We start from the raw sequence: 18,994 nt of genomic DNA on the forward strand, positions 1-18,994 counted from the left end.
TCAATACATAATTAAAGATTTAGTACAGAACATAATATATATATAGTTTACAACATCAAAATCATAATACATTAACTAAACCCATGCCGGCAACATGCTCTTTGTAAAGAGTGGGTGGAAGCGCTTTTGTTAGAGAATCAGCTAACATAGCTCTTGTATTGATATGTTGTATCATAATGGTACCATCTTTGACTTTGTCTCTAACAACAAGATATTTGATGTCGATCCACTTGGATGCACCACTTGATTTGTTATTCTTAGAGAAGAAAACAGCAGCTTCGTTATCACAAAATAAGGTGAGTGGCCTCGCTATACTGTCAATTACTTGAAGTCCTGGTATAAAATTCTTTAACCAAACTGCTTGACCAGTAGCATGATAACACGCCACAAATTCTGCTTGCATAGTGGAAGATGCCCTTAAAGACTGCTTAGCACTCTTCCATGAAATTGGTCCCCCTGCAAGCATAAATATGTAACCTGATGTGGATTTCTTACTGTCGAGACATCCAGAAAAATCTGAATCAGAATAACCAATAACTTCAAGGTTATTTGACCTCTTGTAAGTAAGCATATAATCTTTTGTCCCTTGCAAATAGCGTAAAACTTTCTTGGCAGCTTTCCAATGGTCCATTCTTGGATCAGTTTGATATCGGCCAAGCATACCAACTGCAAATGCAATATCAGGACGTGTACAAACTTGAGCATACATAAGACTCCCTACTACCGAAGCATAAGGAATTTGCTTCATTTGAGCACGTTCTATTTCATTTTTAGGACATTGAAACTTGCTGAATTTGTCACCCTTGACAATAGGAGCAACACTAGGGGAGCAATTGTGCATGTTATATCTTTTAAGCACTTTCTCAATATATGCTCTTTGGGATAAACCTAAGATCCCACGAGACCGATCTCGGTAAATTTCAATTCCTATAACATAAGAGGCTTCACCAAGATCCTTCATTTCAAACTTAGTTGATAGAAAACGTTTTGTCTCGTATAACATGTCTAAATCACTACTTGCCAATAAAATATCATCCACGTACAAAACGAGAAAGATAAATTTACTCCCACTAACCTTGAGGTATATGCATTGATCTATTATATTTTCTGTAAATCCAAATTCGGTTATAATCTCATCAAACTTGAGATACCACTGTCGTGAAGCTTGTTTTAATCCATATATTGAACGTTTTAACCTACATGCCATATGTTCCTTGCCTTCTTCAACAAACCCTTCAGGTTGTTTCATAAAAATTTCTTCATGCAAGTTACCATTGAGAAATGCAGTTTTCACGTCCATTTGATGTAGTTCTAAATCATAATGAGCTACAAGGGCTAAAACAATTCTTAATGAATCTTTCTTTGAGACAGGAGAAAATGTATTGTCAAAATGTACACCTTCTTGTTGTGTAAACCCTTTAGCGACTAGTCTGGCCTTAAATCTTTCAATGTTACCTTTGGAGTCAGTTTTAGTCTTATAGACCCATTTACATCCTACAGGTTTAACCCCGACAGGTAACTCAGTAAGATCCCAAACTTCATTAATTTCCATAGATTTCATCTCATCATTCATGGCTTCCAACCATTGAGATGATTTATCACTCATAATAGCTTGCTTGAATGAGATAGGATCATCTCCATTACCTATATCACAACCCTCCTCAGTAAGGTATACGATATAATCATCAGGTATGGCAGATCTTCTCTCTCTTTGTGATCTACGTAAGGGTTCTTGTGGCAGCATAGGAGCTTCATCAACAATAGGTACATGAACATGAGTTTCTTCATTAGCCTCTTGAACAACAATAGGTATAGAATTTGTAATTTCTCGAATTATCGGAATTGGAACATAAATCCGATTTTCTTCGAGGTTTACTGTTCTATTTGCATTACTCCCGCTGATGTTGCCATTTTCAAAAAATACAGCATGTCTCGTCTCAACTATTCTAGTGGTATGTGACGGGCAATAAAATCTGAAACCTTTGGATCTCTCTGGATAACCAATAAAATAACAACTAATGGTTCTGGAATCAAGTTTCTTAAGTTGCGGATTATAGACTTTTGCTTCAGCAGGACAGCCCCATACACGTAAGTATCCTAGTTGTGAATTTCTGCCAGTCCACAGTTCATAAGGTGTTTTTGGAACAGATTTACTAGGAACCCGATTTAGAATATGTGTGGCTGTTTTTAAAGCTTCTGTCCACAAAAAATCCGGCAATGTGGTATTGCATATCATACTTCGTACCATATCCATTAGTGTACGATTACGTCTTTCAGCAACTCCATTTTGTCGAGGATCTCCCGGCATAGAGTACTGATGTACAATACCATTTTCTTGAAGAAATAAAGCGAACGGGCCTGGACTTTGACCAAGGTCGGTGTGTCTTCCATAATATTCACCGCCTCTATCTGATCGCACTATTTTAATTTTAAGGTTATGTTGATTTTCAACTTCAGCCTTAAAAATCTTGAATTTATCTAGTGCTTCAGATTTTTCATTAATCAAGTACACATAACCATAGCGAGAATAATCATCAATGAAAGTAATAAACGATTTATGCCCGTTAATACCCGGAGTAGGAAAAGGACCACAAATATCAGTATGAATAATTTCTAATAGTCCCCCACTTCGAGTGGCTCCTTTCTTATTTCCCTTGACAAATTTTCCTTTTACACATTCTACGCAGTTGTCAAAATCAGAAAAATCTAATGCAGGGAGAATTTCATTTCTAATGAGACGTTGCATTCTATCTCTTGAAATATGACCCAATCTGCGATGCCATAATTTGGAAGAATTTCCAACATCACGATTTCTCTTGACTCCACGTTTATGATTAACACTAGTAATATTCATAGATAACAGAGATTCACAAAAGGAAGAATCCAAACATAATTTATATAGATTATCACATAATAATCCAGAACCAACAAACTTAGAGTTATGATATAGTTTCAACTCATTATTTCCAAACTGAAACATAAAACCACACGCATCAAGTCTAGAAACAGAAATTAAATTCCTAATCACACTAGGAATATAAACTACATCATGCAAATCAAGAATAAAGCCACTCTTCAAAACTAAACGAAGAGTTCCAACAGTCTCGACTTCAGCCTCTAATCCGTTAGCAACTTTAAGTTTCCTTTCTCCCCTTTGAAGCATCCTCACGGAATGGAATCCCTGCAATGAGTTCGTAATGTGCACAGAGGCACCAGTGTCAACCCACCACGTATTTAAGGGAACATCAACTAAAAAGGTTTCACAAATCATGAAATTTAAATCATTACCCTTTTTAACGAGCCAATCTTTAAACTTCACACAGTCCTTCCTCATGTGTCCACGCTTCTTACAGTGATGACACTTAGGAGCATGCACGGGTTTTGTACCAGATGTACTTGCCTTGTTAATACCAGTAGCCATATTCATTTTACTTTTACCTTTACCATTTTCCTTATTTTTCGGTTTTGGACTTTGAACAGCAATGTGTGCATAGTCAGGTTTTTCAGCTTTAATCCTTTCTTCTTCTTCAACACACATGGCAATTAATTCGCTCATTTTCCACTTTTCTTTCTGCGTATTATAATTGATCTTGAAAGGACCAAATTGTGCAGGAAGAGAAGTCATAATGAAATGAACTAAAAAGCCTTCAGAAATTGCCATATCCATACCGTTCAATTTTGCGGCCATATCATTCATCTTCATGATATGTTCACGTACACCACTTGTCCCGTTATACTTGGTGGTGAGCATTTTCATTATGAGAGTACTTGCATTAGCCTTAGAAGTACTTTTAAACTGCTCTTCAACAGAAGTTATATACTGTCTAGCAGTGAAGACATTATTTGCATCATCCTTCTCAGGAATACCTCCTCTTATAGCAGTTGTAATAGTACTTTTTATAATCATGAGAGACATGCGGTTTGACCGCTCCCATTTTTCAGAATTTTTCTTTTCATCATCAGTACTTGTATCTACAATAGTAGGTTTGTCCATTCGTAATGCCTGGTCAATATCCAGAACACCAAGACAAATCTCAATTTGCTCTTTCCAAGTGGAAAAATTAGTTCCGTTCAATGGTACTATTCTAGAGATTTGAGTATGAACATTATTCAATGCTGCATTAGATTCAGAAAAATAAAAAAATGCTTACTGTTATCAAATTATAAATCCACAAATAAAAAAAAATAAAAAAAAGAATATTAAATCAACTGTATATAGAAGGGACTAACCAGTAATTATACTGAAATATATATAATAAAACGCCAAATTATATTTCAGTTCTATCATAACAGTTGTTGCATAAATTCGATTTATATCACCGTTGGGCAGAAATAAATTGAATTGTTAAAATAAAGAAATTCATTTAATAAATCATAATGGCAATTAAAGTTGGTAAAATTAACCTTTATAATTTATTACATGAAGAAAACGTAACTTTATTAAAAAAAATTAATTTGTATCACCGTTGGGCAGAAACAAATAAATTCATTTAATAAATCATAATGGCAATTAAAGTTGGTAAAATTACCGTCATAATTTATTAAATGTGAAACATAATTGTGACTTAAATCACAAAATTAATTTTAATAAAGATAACATCCAATTATTAAAAAAAAAAAAATAATAATAATAATAATAATAAGGTCTAAAATTATTTATATGAAATATATATAATAAATTTCTGCAACAGAAAATTAATTAGGCCGAAAATTATATATGAATTCATATAAAATCATAGAAAATACCAACATAATACAATTTGTGCAACATATATACACATATAGTTTTTTGTACATGCAATCCCATCTCATCCTATCATATAACATATAGTCAAGATCCAATACAACACATATAACACATAGTTCGGTCCTTCCCCTCTATTAGCCATGCAATCAACTTTTGGCCCATTTTGCCAAAACGCATGGCTGTCATTGAGGTTGGACCGAATTTTTGTTCATCTTAAGTTGTATTAGATCCAATATAGCAAAAATAGAGATGCGCATGTGAGGCCTCTTGGGAGGTTAAAGGTCTCCAACTTTTGCATCTCCCATAAATTTTAATAATAGAGAATAATTATGAATTGATTCAAGAATAATAATTCTCAAAATTTATACGAACCAAAGAATTAAATAAAATTAATAATTCTCCGATTAAAATTAGTAATTAATCCCAAAAAAAATTTACTCTCGGATTAATCCAAAATTCGTCCAAAATGAATTTCTCAGTTTAAATTCGTCGTTCATAATATTTATACGAACCAAATATTGCATCTTATATGAATTTACGATTTGGCTCTGATACCAAATGTTAGATATACTGAAAACTTTAATATTAATCCAGAATCCGTAAATTCAAAATAAAATAGCAAACGTATTTAAAACTTACAATTCTGAATTGATGACATTTTGCGGAAGCGTTAATACTGAGATCTTCAATGATTTTCCTGATAACTGATGATGGACACAACGTTTTCTCTTAATGGCGTTTTTCAGAAATTCTCTCAAAATTCAGTAGAGAGAGACAGTGAGACCTTTTTCTTAGTTGTTTTTCTGTGACTTATCAGGCAATCAATTGGGACCAGTATATATTAATAGCAACAGATTTTTCCATCAAAAATGCTGAAGCCCTTTCGTTCATTTCTTTGAATGAACCCGGTGCATATTAATAACATAGGCCATAACATAATAAAATAAAACTAACAAGAGAAGTGTTGGGATATTTTTTTTTCTTTTTTTTAGAAACAGTTAAGTTTTTAGTGGTTAATAAGTTAGTTATAGAAATGTAGTTAGATAGGGGATAGATGGGGGAAAAGAGATGGGGATAAAAATCTTTATTTTAAATTTTAACAATAATTAACTTGATCAACGAAAATCAATTAATTTAGATACTGTTTGAGAAAGAGAAGAACTGGGGAAATTAATTCCATTTTATCAACAAATCAGGAAATAATAACCGTAATTTTTAAAACCATATTGCAAAAAAAAAAAAAAAAACCGTTTTATGAAAAATTCGAATTTTGACACGGCTGCATCCCCTAGATGCGGTCACTTTTTTTTTTTTTTTTTTTTTTTTCTGTTTCCTCTAGATGTAGGAGAAGGTGAAAAAAGAAGATGATGGCCTCATCTAGGGGATGTGGTCCCCGGAAAAGTGGCCGCACCTAGGGGATGAAGTCGTGTTAAAATTAATTTGAATTTTTCAGAAAACGTGACTATTTGAATTTTTTTTTGGGTATGATATATTTAAAAATTTCGAAAATAATAATGTATAGAAATTTAAATTTCTAAGTTAGAATTATACCTATTTTTTTGTCAAGGAAATAAACTAGAGAGCGCTAACTAAGTTCGTTTGAGAAATAGATTCCAGTGGCCCGGCCTCCGGGGATAATTTTTGATTGAGCATCTCTAGTTAAAATGATGAATTACCACCAATAGCTCTAATAATGGAGAGAAAAAATGACAAAGTTTTTTCATGAACTGAGAGGAGAAAGTTCATCAGAAGTTTTTTGAGATTTTGGTTGGGAAAGAGGAGTGAGGTTGTTGGATGGGTATCATATCAAATTTGATTTGATGAACAACTAAAATTATTTTTTGATTTACATCAAGACTTTTTGTGCACTTAATTTACATAAATTTAGAAAATCACTTGATCTGAAAATTCAGGACCATTCAAAAACAATGATTTTCAATCAATCTAAAAAAATAGTAAAAAAATTTCAAAAAAATGTAAAATTTGGTCTCCAAACACATATTAATATGGAGAACAAGATGAACAGTTCGGATCGACCGTTAGAATTTGAAAACTCGAATATAGAACCGTAGCACGGTAACAAATCGTAATATGCATAGTACCATAGACTCACTCTTAGTTATTTAATCCGGCTTATATAACTAAAAAGAGAATTCAAATATCTTAATGGAAATTTTCATGTCTACATTACACGTTCGTTAATACTTTAATAAGAACAAATTAAAAATTCCACCTTCCCCAATTGGAGGATTCCTTCGATTAAAGAGGTCAAATAATTAAGTGGTTTAGTTGAATAAATTATTACAAGGGAATATTTTTTTCATTTACGTCTTCACGTTTCAAATTTCCTTGAATTGACCGTTGTTAGGGATGTTAATGCCATCTTTTTTTTTTTATCTATTTATGGTATTTTTGTCGTATTTGATAAACAGATATGAGTAAGATTTTTTTTCAATTATCAGATATGGATAAGGATAAAATTTTTCTTCATTAGCTTAACAAGTAAGATTAACAGATAAGAGTGAAGGTAAATACTATTTTTTACCCGTTATTCGGTAAAGTAATGATTGCAAATAATATTATATATGTAGATATGATATGGAGATGATATATAATTTGATAAAGTTTTGTTGCTTTATTAAATTTTTATAATACAAATTAGTTGTATTTTTTTCTTTTTGTTTTGAATTTTTTTTTACTGAAATTACAAATTGGAATATCAATAGGATATTTTTATCTGTTTATTTCAGCCCTACCGTATTAAAAAAATACATAATATTTTTTGATTGTTCGTTAGCTTAACAAGTTGACTCTCATATATATATATATATATATAGAGTTAGGCTGGGGTGCTATGGATAGCATAGTGGCCTCCCGTGCTACGGCTCAATATTCCAGTTTTCAAAATCCAAATGGTCGATCCGAACCGTTCATCTTATTCTCCATATTAATATCTGCTTGGAGACCAAATTTTATAATTTTCTGAATTTTTTTACTATTTATTAAGCCACTTTGAAAATCGCTAATCCAACGGTTTTACTGTTTTGTGCAGCCACCGTTGGATCAACAATTTTGTAAAATACTTAATAAATAGTAAAAAAATTCAGAAAAATGTAAAATTTGGTCTCCAAGCAGATATTAATATGGAGAATAAGATGAACGGTTCGGATCGACCGTTTAGATTTTGAAAACTCGAATATTGAGCCGTAGCATAGAGGCCTCTATGCTATCCATATCACCCCAGCCTAACTCTATATATATATATATATATAATTTTGTGTGAAAATAACCCCTTTAACTCCATAATTCAAAAGTCTACCTGTGTTTCTGATACGAATTCTAATTGGATAGTCCGGATCTAAACAAAAATATTTATCTTAGGTGATGTGAAATCGGTCTTGTACCCTTTGCGCTTTTGTTTATATGGTGAGAAAAAGGGGAAATTTGACATTTTTCTATGCCGATGCTTCTTCAAACAGGTCTGCTTTTAGGCTTACAGCATTTTAGATGCCTTTTTTTTTATTTGCAAATATTATTTAGGCTGGACCTTTAATATTCAGATAAAACCTGGTCATCCACTATTTATCATGGATACAACTAGCAACAGTATTTTAGTATTTTAGTTTACTTGGGTATTTGCAGTACACATAAGCAAAAGTTGTTTAATTAGAGAAATGATTAAGTTATCCCGAATGGCTTGATTGTTTCATTAAGGAATGATAAGTTGTTTAAGTAAGCAATGATAAAGAATCTAAATTCAATAGTCTGCTTGTGGTTTACTTTCCGAATTCTGGTAAAATACTCACTTGATTAGGGCAAAATTTACCTTCTTTTCTAATGCAATGCACTAGTCATGGACATTGATCCATCAGCCTTATGTTATTTGCAAATTGCAAAAAAAGAGAAGAAAAAGAGATTTTAATAAGAAATTCTTATTTTCTACAAAATGCTCTGAAACATTTGGTGTAACTTGCATCTGTACCTGTTTCAGGTATTGGCAATTTCCCAATATGGCAAGAGTTTGAGAGAGATGTCTTATTTTTTCGTTCTCTGGTTAGTCGATACTATTGAGATGCTTCCTTCATTCAATTGCTGGCCAGTTGATGTTGAAAAAGTGTTGTCGGTGTCGGTCTTCCCAACCCGCGTCTGAGAGAGTGTTTGCTATGTTGTTTTGGATGTTTGTGTTGTTAGATATTAATATTTAGATGTTGATGTTGTGCCGTTAGATACTGATATGTTTGGATGTTGTTAGATATCAATGTGTTTTGATGTAATGTTATAAATGCTATGTATATAATTTTATGATTATGTAATGAAATTGTACTTACACCACTGATTTAAAAATAAAAATAAAAAATCTGTCTCCAGGCTTTCAATTCAGGTGCGTTTCTCATTGTTTGACTTCCTTTTTATAATAACACAAAGTAACTTGCCTTTTTGGATAATTTTCCATTTTTAGGCATCCTGTGCGCCCTCCTTGACCCTTGATGCAATTGCAATGCATCAAATATTGTAAAATAAAATTATTAAATTTGATCGACATATTTTTCCTATGTGTATTTGAATTTTGTAGAATTCCAATTTTGCTTTGATAGACATCCATGACGACTTGTAGATATCAACTAATTAATGTGTATGATTTGTAAGAGTTGATTTCTTCAAACTATTAATATCCAATAAAATGAATTGGAGATGCTGCAAATTTTATTTTTGTGTACGGGCACTGCTATAAGCAAAATCTAATGATTTTTATTTCTTCATTTGAGTCTCAATTGTTTACTATTAAGAAAAAATAAAACATTGAGCAATTGAATTTTCCTTGATTAATTTTATGATCGTGAAAAATCTAAATTTGCAAGTTGCTTACTGATTGGTTGCCCGAAATTTTTATACATAGGAAAATAAAAAATAAAAATATTAAAAATAAGAAATATTGTGTGGGAATTTGAAAAATGGGAAGGTAGTAGGGTCGTATGGGGCAATCCAATCCAGGAAACGAAAAAAAAAAGTGTGACGCCATGGGGCAACCCAACCCAGGAAAGAGAAGAAAAAAAAAAGTGAGACGTCATGGGAAAACCCAATCCAGGAAATGAAAAATTATTCCCTTGTCAACCTTGAGGACTTATTTATTTTTTTCGTTTTCTGGATTGGATTGTCCCATGGCGTTCTATTTTTTTTTGTTTCCTAGGTTGGACTGCCCCATGGCGTCCCACAGGGAGCCATGGTTTGTTATACAGGACGCCATAGTTTGTTACTGCCTTCTCATTTTTAAAATTCTCACACAAGATTTCTTATTTTTAATATTTTTATTTTTTTATTTTATTATGAATAAAAATTTCGGGGTTGGTTTCACTTGCATCTGCCAGATATTTTTTCTCTGTTTTTTTTTTTTTTTCAATCATTGGTATATTTTAATCAAGCTGTTCTTATGTATGTGGTTATTATAATTGTTATTAACAATAAAGAATAGTTGAAGTTCAACAGAATTGCCTGTATGAAAGGACGGCGATTATACAACTATGCATGATATATTTCAAATTGTCTGCTTCTTTGCTCTTACTGGTAAGAATAGATCTCCTCTCATAATTAAATGGCACTATTCCAGGTGTTGGACCACATTGATCCCTACACGACAGTCATCCTAGCGCCCGACCAGCATTCTGTTGTAAATTTAATAAGGATCATTTTCAAAACTTAGATGCTTTAGAAAAAAGGTTGTCCGACTAATTTTTTGCCAAAAAAATAATAATATAAAAAATAAGGAATCTACTACTGCCCTCCCAAATTCAATTTCCGAGACGCCCCTGAATTAGAATTCAGATCCAGTGAAGTAACTCAAGTTTTAGGTTTTAGATCGGGATCGTCTGATTTGAATCCACGATAATCCATTCCAAGTAGATTGTACACATTCTGAACAATAGATTTGAATTTCGAAGTGCTCTCAAGCTATAGATTCGAATCGGATGGTCCTGATCCAAAACTTAAAGATTGGATTACTTTAGGGGATATGGACCTCCTGAATTATGGGGCCTTCTAATTATCGGCACCCTGTCTACTGTCTAGCGTCATGTCTAACTCTTTTAAATTATGTTTACAAATTCGTTAAAATACTAATTTTTAAAACTAAAATCTAATTTATAAAATTTGATTATTTACATATAGAATTTTTGACTATGATGATCTTTTAAGAAGTCAATAATGCCTTTTCCAGCACGACTTCTTAAACCTGTAGCCACTTTAAATTTTAATTCTACAACATTTTAAAATACTCGTGTCAAGCCTTTAAACCTCTGTCAACAATCATTTAAAGCACTTGTATTAAGTCTTTAAATCTTACATCAAAATTTTTTTACAGTAAAAGTTCGTAGGCACTTAAATTTTTTCTTCTCAAGTTTTTAAATCTCGGTCTACAACCCTTTAAAGTACTCGTATCAAGTTTTTAAATCTTACATTTAACTTATTAATTTTTTTATAATAAAATTTCGTAGGCACTTTAAATTTTACTTCTTAATCCTTTAAATCTCTATCTACAACTTTTTAAAATATTCATCTCAAACCTTTGAACCTTATATGTAACTTCTTAATTTTGTTTGTTATAGTAAAAGTCTGTAGGTACTTTAAAATTTATTTCTTAAGCTTTTAAACTTCTGTCTACAATCCTTTAAAATAAAAGCTTGAGAATCACACTACTTTTAATGATGCTTTCACAAATACTAGATTTTTAATTTGTGCAACATCTCATATAGAAAATAATATTAGTGATTTTTTGAGTAAATAGAGAAAAAAAATCATTTGTTCTCAGAAACTTATTAGTTAGGAAACTATATTAGTGATTTTTTGAGTAAATAGATGAGTTTTAATAGAAAAGTCAACAATTGAGTAAATTTGTGATTTTTTTTTTTACTTAAAAAAAGGTAAAATTATGAATTTTAGAGGGAGAAAGACGCAATTTCGAGATCTTTGAGGGGTATATTACCTGAAATTCCCTCCCAAATTTTTTTTATGACCTCCGTACAGAAAATAATAAATTAGCAACTGAATTATACCTGATTTTGGAAAAAAAAAAATAGCATTAAATAAACTGATCAGTATTTTGTGGCTAACATTAGCCGACGACCTAGTCTGGTACCTTCAGTACAATTCTGCATTGACTAATGATTTTTTCTTTCAGGTTTTTTATGATGTTGTGCTTGTATATAAGGTCATATATGTCCATAGAGCTGCATACAGGTCCGTGTTCTCTCAAAGCAATACAGGTGAGACCAACTTCTTTCTCTCTTTTTATCCCCCTCCGACGAGGAAAAATGTGCAAATGTTTTATCCTAATATCCTCCATATATCCAGAATTACTTAGTAATTGTAATGTGATTTTAGTTCATTTGAGTAAAGTCCTCTTGCACAAGTCAGGCCAATTAATTACTGTCTTCTGTTCTTCGACACTATTATTTTTTATATCATTTTTCTTGCAATGAATCCCGCAATTAATTATATGTACACTTTCTCTAATTGAGACACTCTTTTGATCCTTTTATTTTTATTTGTTTGTCTTAACATAAATCCTACAGCTAAAATTATGACATGAGAAATGTAATAATTTTTTCATCCGTTTACTATAGTAGTAGATGAAAAAAATTATGCATTAAATATATAGATCTAGAGATATAAAAATATAGCACATCTTTTTCTTTATGAAAGATACTTATTTAATTTATTCTTAGAAATCACTTTTGGGCCCTCTAAAATGAATGATTATTAGTTCGAATGCATGCTACCAATGTATACAGACAAATTTGATTCAAACGTTCAAATTATTCATTTATTTAACTATGTCACAAGAACATGTTGGAATCAATAGAAATGGCAAATATTCTCTAACACTTGATTGTGCAGAAATTCAGAGCTAGCTATTTTGTGCTACAATGCAGGTCCCATGGAGAACAAACCTGCCTCCCACGAAGCAAAGCATGGTTACATGGTTGGAGCTGCACCTAAAAAGAACTTGATAGAAGAATTTGCATGTAGATTTAGAGAGACATTTTTCCATGACGACCCACTGTACCATTACAAGGATCAACCCAAACGAAAGCAATTCTGGCTTGGTCTCCAGAGTTTGTTTCCAATTCTGGAATGGGGAAGTCAATATAAGTTAAAGATGTTCAAAGGAGATTTAATTGCAGGCTTAACAATTGCAAGCCTGTGCATCCCTCAGGTATACCAAGAATATCTAAAACTTCATCTTGCATTTAATATATTGACTCTATTGCATATATATTAATTCTCTGATTTGCACACACATGCAATCATTTCAGTTTACATACAGAAATGAAAAATATTTTTCAAAGAATGTGATTACTACTGATATTGTCCGCTAGCATAAAGAAAATTAAAGATGATATTCAATATTTTTCTTTATAAACTTGTGTTTTGTTATACATAATTATAAAATTGCAGTCCTTTGTTTATCTACGTAAAATTTGATTGAAGTTGTTAGTCTGTTTATCATACAAGGATTTCACACTGATATATTTTTTCTTTTTTCTTACTCAATAGGATATTGGGTATGCAAAACTCGCCAATGTTCCTCCTAATTATGCACTTTGTAAGTTGCATATATACTACTATATTTCCAATTATATATACCTTATGAACGAAGGATTTTTAGCCATTAATAAGGAGATATTGTTTAATTGACAAGGATGCGACCTCAGTTGTTCCGTCTTAGCTACAAAACATTTCATTATAATAACATATTTATGAAAAAATAACTTAATGTTGTTCAGATGCAAGTTTTGTGACACCTCTGATATATGCTACAATGGGAAGCTCAAGGGATATAGCAATCGGACCAGTTGCAGTTGTGTCACTCTTGCTTGGTGAGCTTCTCAAAAATGAAATTAATCCAAAAAAATACCCGAATGAGTACCTTCAACTCGCTTTCACCGCCACATTCTTTGCGGGAATAACTCAAGCTGCACTTGGCTTCCTTAGGTAGGTTGTTAATTATATTTTTCTCCTAAAATTAATAGGTTTCCTAATTATTAGGACATATGTTTTCTCTAACTTCCTTACAAGGAAAAGTGGATTGAAATTAAGTTTACATATGAAACATTATTGTTGTTTTGACCATTTTTAAATATTTTTTTGATCAATTTATATTTAGGCTGGGTTTCCTCGTGGATTTTTTATCACATGCGGCTGTGGTCGGATTCATGGCAGGGGCAGCCATCACAATAGGACTCCAACAGCTGAAGGGCCTTTTTGGAATCTCAAAGTTCACCACACAAACTGACATTGTTTCTGTCATGCAGTCGGTGTTCGGTAATGTTCGCCATGGGGTAAGATTGATTTTCATTTCTATTTGTTTTTTTCTGTAAACAATGAAGATTATAATGACAACTTTTCTGGTACTTTTTTTTTTTCCAGTGGAACTGGCAGACAGTGGTTATAGGGATAATATTCTTGGCTTTCCTTCTGACCACTAAATATATTGTAAGAGATTTCTCTTGTTCATAACTTTTCAAAAAAAGTTTTTTTTTTCTTTTTTTAAAAAAGAAGAAGTGTTTTTCTAACAATACCTTGGAAAAAATTGAATTTGTATATAGGGATCAAAGAAAAAGAAGCTGTTCTGGATAGCTGCTATTGCACCATTAATCTCAGTAGTCATATCCACATTTTGTGTTTACATAACCGGTGTTGATAAGCACGGAGTTAAAATTGTAGGCTTCTATATGATTTTTCTTATCTTTTTCCTCTTTTTGCTATGCTTGTCTGGATAAAGAAATGGCAGAGACGAGATACACATAAACAAATCAGTACTGGAAAAACAAATCAGCTTCTATTGAATGACATTCTTATAGTTTTCTATGATAGATCCACCACCGAAAAAGTTTTAGTTTCAATTATCAAAATTCCTTGTTGATGATTCTCTCTATTCTGAGAAATGGAAATGCTGATTATCCTCTTCTGACGAAATAACAAAAAATATATAAGAAATAATGAGATAAACAAGGTAGCTCAGTTAAATAACAAAAAATGATAACTCTTGTTTCTCTGATAACTTTACTGATTCCAAATAAGAAGTTCAAAAAGTGTGAAGGTCAAATAAAAAAACTTCTGATACTTTTTAATTGCTTAGGCATTTTGATTATTTATATATGTACACAATTTGTAGGTGGGGAAGTTAGACAAAGGAGTAAATCCTTCATCACTAAATAAAATCTACTGGTCGGGGCCGCAACTGATAAATGGAGCCAAAATTGGTGTAGTGGCAGGCTTAGTCGGCTTGTCGGTAATACCTAAATTATAAAAAATATATATTTCAATTCAATAATAAATTTTCTGTAAATTTAAACGAATAATATATGGGGAATCAGGAAGCCATAGCCATAGGAAGAACATTTGCGACGTTGAAAAATTATCAAATTGATGGAAACAAGGAAATGATGGCATTAGGCGTTGCGAATATCGCTGGTTCTTTCACTTCCTGCATTGTGGCAACAGGTACGAATAATTATAGTAATTATGAATTAGAATGATAATATTTTGCATATATAATCGTCAACACTTTATTATGTTATAGGCATATATCAGAAAAGATCAACCATATATATTGTCATGGCTATGGTAACATTGCTCACACTGTTAGTCATCACACCGCTGTTTAAGTATACACCGAATGCTGTTATTTCGGCAATTATAATCAGTGCTGTTGCTGGATTGATTGACATACCAGCTGCGATTAGAATTTGGAAGGTTGACAAGTTGGATTTCCTCGCACTCATGGGGGCTTTCATTGGTGTTATTTTCAAATCTGTTGAAATTGGCCTTCTAATAGCGGTTAGTATACATCAACCACACTATTTTTATTTCCAGCAACATTTTTTACTTTTCTTTTCATTTTTTATAATTATTTGACCGGTTCATAATGCATAAAATGTTTCCTGTCCAATATATTATTTCAAGAAAAAAAAAATACTGAAATTAGCACCGATTTTAGGACAAGTCAAGGTCAAACAGACTGAGACCAAGTTTATTATGGTGATTAATTGATTCTGTGTATCAATGTATTTCCTCCAAAATAAAATGAAATGAAACATAACAAGCTCCTTTTTCTTTTTCCAATACATTATGGAACAGGTTGCAATATCAGTAGCTAAGATAATCTTTCAAGTAATGAGGCCGAGAATTTCTTTGCTTGGCAATCTCCCAAGGACTAATCTTTATAGAAATATTGAACAATATCCTGATGCTGTCAGAGTGCCAGGAGTTCTAATTGTAAGGGTTGACTCAGCCATTTACTTCTCCAACTCAAACTATATTAAAGAAAGGTAACTACTACTGATTTTTGTTTTAATTAAATTCAATTCCTTGAGGCAAAGGCATCCTCTGATGTGGAAGGTCATTGATTTGAAACCCAAATGGGAATCTTTTATAGACAATTAAAGGAAGTTGGTAGGCTAGACCTCCATCTTTCTATATCAAAAAAGTTCCTTGAGGAATTGACGATACTTATTTTAATGGCACTGAGAAGGCTCTCCAAATCAAAAGTAAATTCAGAAAAAAAAACCAGCCATGGATAGAATAATTAATGCTATTTGATGAAGAACTTGCAACATTTATTTTTATGAAACTTATTACTTTTGACCTGTGTCAGAGCACTACGATATTTAAGAGATGAAGAGGATCTAAACAAGGAGCATGGCCTACCCAGAATTGAGCACTTAATATTTGAGATGTCAGGTAGTACTTTATTACGTGGATCTGTCTTGATAAATTAAGTTGCTTGATTAAATTTATTGACAATTATAATTTTTCATTTGCCAATCATTTTCTATAGCTGTGACCGACATAGATACCACTGGCATTCATATATTAGAGGAATTGCTCAAAGTCCTTGAAAAGTTCTACATCCAGGTGAGTATTAGATCTCCAGTAGATGTTATGAAGCAAGGAAAAATTGAAATCTATGCATGAATGTGTACCAGTACAATCAGATATATACAAGCAATTCATGAACTTCCAAGGCTTCTTAAAGTTCATCCTAATAAGTAATAACTTACCATTTTAACTATTAATCGGTACTGTGTGTTCAAATTAAGTGTGTATATATACCCATCTTGACTTTCCAGGATGAAAATGCGTCCCAAATATAAGCTACTATGAATTTTCTGTATTAACAACCAACATTGCCATCACCAAGCACAAATATCTGGCAAATAAAATTATAATTGAAAGAAATAGACAAATTCTAATTAATTTAACCTCTTCATCCTCTTAGCTTGAACTTGTTAATCCGGGCCCAACTGTCATCGACAAGCTTCTGGCAGCCAACTATATTGAACTAATCGGCCAAGAACATATCTTTCTCACAGTAGGAGATGCTGTAGCATATTGTGCTTCAAAGCCCAAAGACACACAGAATGCATAATCAGGTAAACTTGATAATGAGCATGATATGCCTAACATAGACTCCCAATTAATTAAAATGAAAATTTTGTATATCTTGTATGTTTGTGCTGTAGAGATGTTGTTGCACTTGAGAAATTTTCTTTCATTTTGTTTAAGGCAAAAAGGTTACCAGTTCATGCTGTATGGGTCTGCAATTGTAATTTGAAATATTTGGAATTGTAATTTGTAATGTAAGAAAGTTGGTATTGATATTGTGGAATATGTTCATGGGGTATAGGAGAAAATTATTCGTCATTAATATTGTTCAAGAGAGATCATGTAGTACTGCCCCTGTTTTACTTGCTCGTGAGTGTTTGGTTTTCTCGGCTCTGCTGTTGCGCATGTAATTCGATTTATTTTATTTTCAATTGGTGCAATTATTTGGCGGAAAAATCAAGTATTATGAGATTATTTTTTTATTTTTTTATTTTTCTGCTCAATACTCATTGAGCAATTTCATGCTTTTTTTACTCTTTTGATTGTAATAAATAAACTTGGCTGAAAGCCTTTAATTATGAGAAGGGTTCAAATGCCTTCATTTTTTGTGCCTCCATTATGCCTTCATTTTTAAAAATTTAAATCTTAAAATTCAAAATAAAACAGTTGAATATGAACTGCATCATTTTATCTATGCACATGTAAAAAATTATGACATTTCAACTTTGTTTTGGTTGTCATCTTGAGCTTATAATAATGTATACTAATGTGGATAATTTCTAGACGTCGATTTTTAAACTTATTGATTTACATAAAAGCAAAATCGAAATGTGATAATTTTTTATGAGTACATAGAGAAAATAACATAGATCGCATATAACGGTTTTATTTTGACATTTAAGTTTTAAACTTTGAGTTATTTAAGTTTTTAAGAATGGAGGCATGATTGAAGCACAAAAAATGGAGGCACCCCTCAATTATTATTTGGTTTGAACATTAAATGTGTGAATTTCTCTGCACAATTAAATTTGATAGCTAGCCCTCCATCAACACGGAAATGATCATAATATTTATAAATCCACCAATTTAAAGAATCTTTTGTACAGCCTCTTGATTAAAACATTAGTTACCGTAGATGATCTCTATGTTATCATGGTATTTAGAAGAGAAAAAGAAAAGGAAGAACCAAGTTTAGTTCACAGTTTTGAGAATCAACGTTAAAATTAATCAAAATCCCAAAGTAAAATTACAGAAGTATTCTGCAATTTTCAAATAAATTGTTTCTCAAATTGGAGGTAATTTAATGATGGTTTCATAAAAAACAAGGTACCAAAAAATATTGAACTTTTAGTTTCTCAAATCACTTAATAAATTACAAATTAATGTTCTAATTTTTCTTATTTGGAAGTTGCTACAATGAGCCAGGATTCAGATTTAATGTAAGGTATTACTAAATAATATACACATTCATGATTCATCAAATATTGAATTTCAGTGGAATCATAAAAAATAAAAATAAAAGTTGGTCAACCAGAACAATTGGACATTTACCAGAAAATACTTGTGACTAGTACTTTAGAATGATTATTGGTCAAGATTTGAAAAAAATAGACATATTTATAAGGGAAGGTAAGTGAGGCTCGGAGAAATTTTAAATGGAAATTTTTATTTCTTTCAAAATCATGCCTACAGCATCTTTAGTTTTTAATTTGCTCGGATAGTTTATCCATCTTAATGGATATTTAGTTATAAACAAATAAATGATTTTGCAGGCTAATCACCGACCAAGAAATGAATTGATTTTTTTTATTAAAGGTCATGAGGCTGGCTAACATGATAGTGAATATATATATCTTATTTATT

The 18,994-nt window shown here is 31.8% G+C and overlaps 1 protein-coding gene across 1 annotated transcript; it reads left to right on the plus strand.

The window, feature by feature from the left end:
• Nucleotides 1–12,688: 12,688 nt before the first annotated feature.
• LOC144559451 (sulfate transporter 1.2-like) lies at nt 12,689–17,656 on the plus strand. Its single transcript, XM_078308477.1, has 13 exons — nt 12,689–12,956; nt 13,298–13,346; nt 13,528–13,735; nt 13,908–14,082; nt 14,171–14,236; nt 14,350–14,463; nt 14,919–15,035; nt 15,121–15,247; nt 15,327–15,583; nt 15,884–16,074; nt 16,401–16,486; nt 16,584–16,660; nt 17,025–17,656. Exons 1-13 carry the CDS (start codon nt 12,720–12,722, stop codon nt 17,172–17,174), a joined length of 1,854 nt encoding a protein of 617 aa, XP_078164603.1. The 5' UTR covers nt 12,689–12,719; the 3' UTR covers nt 17,175–17,656.
• Nucleotides 17,657–18,994: the final 1,338 nt, after the last annotated feature.

This window comes from Carex rostrata, chromosome 9 (genome assembly GCF_964058835.1).
Source record: "Carex rostrata chromosome 9, lpCarRost1.2, whole genome shotgun sequence".
In the NCBI taxonomy this organism is placed as follows: domain Eukaryota; kingdom Viridiplantae; phylum Streptophyta; class Magnoliopsida; order Poales; family Cyperaceae; genus Carex; species Carex rostrata.